The sequence below is a fragment of the Papaver somniferum genome, unplaced genomic scaffold, assembly GCF_003573695.1.
Source record: "Papaver somniferum cultivar HN1 unplaced genomic scaffold, ASM357369v1 unplaced-scaffold_15, whole genome shotgun sequence".
NCBI classification, from domain to species: Eukaryota; Viridiplantae; Streptophyta; class Magnoliopsida; order Ranunculales; family Papaveraceae; genus Papaver; species Papaver somniferum.
The window spans coordinates 2,223,496-2,230,214 of record NW_020624376.1 but is presented as its reverse complement, the minus strand read 5'-3'; the positions used below and the strand labels follow the sequence as shown (position 1 = coordinate 2,230,214).

Here is a 6,719-nt window from a genome sequence, read left to right as displayed (position 1 = left end):
ACTGTTACAAAATCCTGGTTTTGGTGTAGTGTGCCGGCATGGTAAAAGTATGAATACCATGCCGGCAGGGGCCAAATCGGAATGGTAATCATACTTTCACCATGCCGATACACAATATTCCCCAATTTTGAAATTATAAGTACACCACCGACACAAAAAGTTCATTATCGAGCATGCCGGTAGTGGTGCCGGCATAGTCGGTTCCCAAGTGAACCGTGCCGGTTTGAGGACAAAAACAGACAGAAAAAATCTGTCTGAAATAACAAGTTTCGGCATGGTATTCATCCTAAAAACCATGCTGGCACGAAAAACAATATGGTATTCATCATGAATAAGTACACTACCGTCACAAAAAGTTCACTATCGAGCATGCCGTTAGTGGTGTCGGCATAGTCGATTCCCAAGTGAACCGAGCCGGTTTGAGGACAAAAACATACAGAAAAAATCTGTCTGAAATAGCAAGTTTCGGCATGGTATTCATCCTAAAAACCACGCCGACACAAAAAACAGTAGGGTATTCATCATGAACACAAGCCAGGAGCGGATTGTAACTGAAACCGAAAAGTTTCAATTTATGATTCTAACACAAACGAAGATTTAAAACAACAACATTTTTAATATGATTGGGTATCATGTACCTTCTCAATGAAGCCATTTCTTCTTCTTCTTGCTCAACAACAATTCAATTTAACTTATCTTTAAGAACTTGTTAGGATTTGATTTTGATTTTGATTTTTAGTTTTAAATTTTAATTTAGATGGAAGAGTATTTTAGTATTACCGCCTGCAGAAAACACCCCTTAGCGAATACTATTGAATGGGTGAGTAATTTATATCCCAATTAGTTTCAATATCCCCAAATCGTGGTTCTTATAAAAGTAGGTTCACTCCTTCACAAGAATTAGCGCCTTCGGGCCGGGCTTGTTTTAGTTTTAGGAAGGTTTAATATGTAAAGTAATAAGTCTGTCCGGGTTAAGAAATATCTGATTTCGTTTCTCAAATTCTCAAATTCTCAAAAAAAAAGAAAAAAAAAAAACTCACTCACTCTCTGCAAATGATAAACAAATTTCTTATTTCTAAACAAAAATTGATGAACAAATTTGTAATGGGTTTCGTGATCCTCATCATCATCTCTTGTTATCCGGCATTACATTAGGTTAGTTTTGATATTCGATTTCAAAATGTAAACTTTAGCAGAAATTGGATTCAATTTAAGAATCCAGCAGAGTGTAAATTAATTTGTGGGTTTCAGTAATTAATTCTACATTCTTCTGGATTCTTAACTTGATGAATTTCAAAATGGATTACTCTTTCTGTGTGACCTAATTTGCAGACTGGAGACAAGTGAGTAGAATTTCCAACACTAGAACACATATTGGATCTGGAAGCTGCTATCTCTCAACTCTCAAGGTAAATTTCTTGTTTGGATTTCGTATTGTTAAAAATGTTATAAGTCAACCAGAATCGCAATGTTTATTTGGGTATTTGTTATTGAGGTGAAAACTAGTATTTCACAATGATACACTACATGTTAAGTAGAAGTGTGGGTTTAATTTTGTGTTGAATGAATGAATCATAGCACAGCATGTTTTAGAAAACAACACCGACTTCATTGAGAAGTCTAGAAAGTATATATTTTGGAGAGATTTAAAACAGGACAAGGTGTGTTGCTCCTAAGTTAATCCGTTTAGGGAAGGTGCAACCAGAAAGAACTTCTGGATCATTTATTCTGACAAGTACGGTTCTAGGCAGATAAGAGCAACTATGTGCACTTTTTCTAAAACGTGGCAACTAAGTACCCAAATCTATCTCTGGGTTCTAGAGAGTCATTTAGGAGATACTATGGAGTGTTATTTGAGTAGTCCAAGTAGCCGTCAGTCAATGACTCTTATATATATGCGAGGTAAGTGTTAGCACTTAGCACTGCAGTAAAGCATTTCTAGTTTTCTACTGCATAAAAAGGTAGGTATATCTTCAGGAGATTACGCACTTGAAAATGGTGTGTATTTTTCTCGCGCAATGCTTTTGTCTAGTTTGAAAAAGAGTGCATTTTGCCAATACACTACTCAATAAAGGTGAGCATCTGCCTGAATGTCATTTCAATTTACTCTGGTTTCAATAGTTAATGGCCTGGGAATAAGATTTTTAAATTTCTGGGTGGAAGACTCACAAGTTAGAAGTCACTTCTTCTAGGAACCAAAGTCTAGTTTGAGTGCTTTAACTAGTCAAAAGCAACTCCAACAAAAATAGGACTAATTTGTGAATTCGTCACGGGACTTTCCGTCATTTTCTAATGAAGAATTTTTTTTACATATTTCACCTACTCTCATTATGCGTTGTTTAATGTAATTCAACAATAAGTAAACTAACTGTGAATAATTCAGTTGGTTAGAAACTCGACACTTGGTCTAGGTGTTGTTACTTTATTTTGTTATTGGTAGTCAAGTGCTTTTGCACACCTCTAATGCATAATAAGAACAAAAGGCACTGGTAGAAGTTTCTATTGTGAGGTTGATTTATTTGTAATGTGAAACAGTAGATAAGAAGTCATGAACGAGAAACTCTGGTTCTGTAGGTCGGCTGTGTGCATTACGTTCATGCATATCTTCCATGCCAAGGTTGATTTATCGACTTCTAACAAAGAAAATGAGGAACACTTTAAGAATACTCTTATTACGGTGGCAGATTGTTGTGTATTAATAGAGAATGCGACAGAATTCTGCCTACCAGATTATCACTCACTCTCACTCTCTATACATCTTTCCAGCTCTCTCTACAACCATGTCTGCAAAAGATTCAGGTGATGGTGATCATCAATCTCACCAAGAAATGGTAGAGATTAAAATGTTACTTAAAGTACTCGTTGAATCTCAGTACTCCCAGTTAAATACTCAAAACCAGATATTAGATATTTTACAAAGCATTGGTAACACAGGTAATCATTATAAAACGGATAATCATAAAGCTTTCCAAAACCCATCATCCTCCTACTGTCATAAGCCGCAGGGTATGTGAAATATGTGTTTAATTTTGTCAAATTAGTTTCTATACCTGTGATCTGAGCAGGCTTGTATCTTGTAGCTTTAGTGTTGTCACCAACAACAGTATTGACGCCAGAAGAAGATGCCGATAAGAGTAGCAATGCTACAGCTAAAGTTTCAGAAAACGTGAAAGAGACACCATCGGTAGTGTTTGAGGAGATCATGCAGGCGTTACCTGAGGATAATCATAATGAACAATATCAGCAGCCGCCATTTGAACATCAACTTTGTGATTTCATAGGAAATCATACGACTATGGAGCGGAACCTTAAATTAAGTAAGTTGATTTCATTCTGATAAAGATAACAACATGATGACAAGAAGATTATTTTACGTTAGATTTAGTTTATTAGAATATTTTTTTTTTTAAATTTGTTGTTATGTTGCTCATGTATGTGCGAATTGAAAGTGATGAGTAAGAATTATGTTGATGGATACAAGCAGCTGTACGACGCAGCATCTGATGGTGACTGGGAAAAGGCTAATAGGTTTTTTGAAAACAATCCACAAGCAATTCGAGAAGTGGTCACTGAAGAACTAGAAACAGCGCTGCATATAGCTGTACACAGGAATCACTCAGTGTTTATAGAGGAGATTGTGAGAATCATGCCACCTGAAGTACTGGAATATAAAATAAAAAATTCTAAATTTACAGCACTTCACTTAGCTGTCAAGTACGGAAATCTTAAAGCAGCTGAGATGATGGTTAAGAAGAACCAGAAGTTGACTCAGATACGCAATAGCGATGGATGGGTACCCCTAGCTTATGCTCTTGCGTATACTACAGGTGCACAGAAAGAGATAGTTGAGTACCTTTACTCTGTAACTAATGATGAGGACCCAAGTCCATTCTTGGGTCATGATGGTGCTAGCCTACTGTGTGATGCAATTAATCAAGAGTTTTACGGTACGTGTGCAAAGCTAATTACATGTGTATTCTATTATAGATAGCTTGTTTAAGAATTATTTTATAGATGCACAAATTGATTTATGGCACCCGCACCCAACCTATTACCACGTGCTTTCCGGGTGTTATCTAATCACCCTAACCCTTATATGATATGAAGTTAAGCTTTCCAAGATAATTTTTTTTATTGGACTTGTATTTATTTAAAACTGAACATCCTACTTGTAGATATAGCGTCATCTCTTGTCCACCGATTTCCAGCATTGGTTAGTACGAAGTCGAAGCGATCTAAGCAATATGGATTCGAAATACTTGTTGGGAAGCCGTCAACATTCTTAAGCGGAGCTAAGCTAACATGGTGGCAGCGTTGCATTTATTCATGTTAGTTAGTTGCGTTTATTAAATTTATATTGCAGGAACAAAATCATTAGTTACTCATTAATATATACTTCTATTTTTTTCCCTCTCCATTTATCTGAAATGCAAAATGCTCAATATTCATCTAAATACATATTTGGGCATGTGTTCTAGTAGTTCAAGTGGACATGGATGCTGTGCATGGCTACGACAGCCAAGTAGATGACAAAAACGCTTGGGAAATAGATGAAAGGGACGAAAGAGAAAATGGTAAATGTTCAGAGAGGACCGGATCAGACGAAGAGAACCCTTCACAAAGCATAAGGGCAAATATTGAGGATGCAGGGAACTCTTCAAAGAGCTCAGATGGCATCATAGGAGATGAAGATCATCTTTCAGTGGGCTATAAAGTCCCCTTATCAACTAGTAAAGACCCATCAATAATCCAGTCCATCTCCATCCTCTCCATGCCTTACCTAATGCGAGGTATTTCTTTCCCTCGTGATAACATTGGTAGCTTAATTTGTTTAAACAATCCTCTTTATAATTTTCAAGTGATTTAGTGACTGAAGTACCACACATTAGTCCGATCCTAGTTAGGCGCTCGAGTTCGTCAACAATCTTATTTAAAAATCATAACTGTAGGTTTTAATTGAATGCTGACTTGATTTTGATTTTGCTCACTGCTCAGTGACTCAAATCAAACAATTGTACAGCCAGAACTTGATGCATAAACAGGCCCTCGCATTGGTCCAAAATATGTTAGGACAGCTCGACGAAACAATGAACAAGAAAGAGATAGCAGAGCTTTTTGACAGTTCTACCGCCATCAAGGTAGCTATAAAGCATGGGTCCACGGAGTTTATAGAGGCGACCCTTGAGAAATTATATTACCTAATTTGGCAAGAAATTGGAGGACTAACAATGATTTAAATGGCTGTGCAAGAACGAGATGATACTATTTTTAGTTACATGTGCGAAACCGCTGATATTATGGGGGAAAAAATGAGTCTATATTCTAAAGAAGATAAAAGCTACAACACTCTCTTGCACTATGCTGCAAAGTTAGCGCCTTTGGCTAAACTCAATTTGGTTTCTGGTGCAGCTCTGCAGATGCAACATGAATTACAGTGGTTCAAGGTAAGTAATGGTATTTGAATCTCACCAAAGAATATCAAACATTGTTTCATATAAAGCCCGTGGAAAGTAAGGGCAATTAAAGTTTGACTCAAAATGTCTCATAATCCTGAACCTTTCTCTTGAAATACTTTAATTTTATGGTAATTTTTTTTTTCTTCAGGGCGTGGAAAGTATCCTACTCAAGAAAAAAAGGTTCAGCCCAAACATAGATGGAGATACAGCTCAGTCAATATTTACAGAGGAACATAAAGATTTAGTGGTGAAAGGCGAGAAATGGATGAAGGATACATCTGGATCTTGCATGGTAGTAGCTACCCTCATTGCTACTGTAGCATTTGCAGCTGCTTTTACTAACCCTGGAGGTAATATAAGTGATAGTAATAGCAGCAAAAACGGCACTCCAGTTTTCTTGGGAAGTACATCATTTATCGTATTCGTGGTGGCTGATGCGTTAGCTCTATTTTCTTCGATCACGTCAGTACTTATGTTTTTAGCTTTATACACGTCAAGGTATGCAGAAGAAGAATTCCTCACGTCCCTTCCACGAAAACTTGTTATGGGTCTTGGAACTTTATTCATATGGATGGCTACCATATTGGTAGCTTTTAGTGCAGCACTGTCCATTGCGCTTGAAGATAGGTGTGTCTGGGCACCAATTCCTATGGCGTTATTTAGTTGTGTTCCTGTATTGCTATTTGTAATGCTGCAGCTACCATTGTTTGTTGAAATTGTTCGTTCTGCGTACTGGGGTAGCCTCTTTTCAAAACATAGATATGTGCAATCTAGTGTTGATAAATATGATAGTATAAAGAAAGATAACTGAGCTCTAAATCAGGTTGTTCTGGCTGCAAAGAATTTTTTTTTTTGAAAATTACTTATATTGAAAAGAAGAAAGGTTACACAGAATTTTCCAAAATGTTGGTTTCCCTTATCTCATTTAGTTGATTTGAGATATTGGCGTCTACCAATATAATGTTAACCGTATTTTGAAAGCTAGAACTAGCAACTGTATTAGAAAAACATACATCTGATAATAGAGCAGAGTTCAAAAATTGTGGCATCAACAACCATTGTTGTTTATGAATTCCCCGTTTGCGTGCTTCTTTTGTCTAAATGTCTGCCACTTCATTGCCTTTCCTGTTGTTAAACATAAAGCCCAAAAAGTTTTCACAAGTCTTCAAAATTTTCACTGCTTCTGAGACTATGGCTTGGTTTCTCCAAAAGATGTTACTCTGCTTGTCCTGAGCATAGAAGATCAACTCTGACAATCAACTT

The 6,719-nt window shown here is 36.7% G+C and overlaps 1 protein-coding gene across 1 annotated transcript; it reads left to right on the top strand.

Annotated features, from left to right (window-relative positions):
• The first annotated feature begins 1,008 nt into the window (after window positions 1-1,008).
• LOC113335811 lies at window positions 1,009-6,267 on the top strand. The gene is made up of 7 exons (XM_026581848.1): window positions 1,009-1,409; window positions 3,081-3,317; window positions 3,485-3,947; window positions 4,176-4,328; window positions 4,479-4,790; window positions 5,410-5,444; window positions 5,605-6,267. Exons 3-7 carry the CDS (start codon window positions 3,647-3,649, stop codon window positions 6,265-6,267), a joined length of 1,464 nt encoding a protein of 487 aa, XP_026437633.1. The 5' UTR covers window positions 1,009-1,409; window positions 3,081-3,317; window positions 3,485-3,646.
• Window positions 6,268-6,719: the final 452 nt, after the last annotated feature.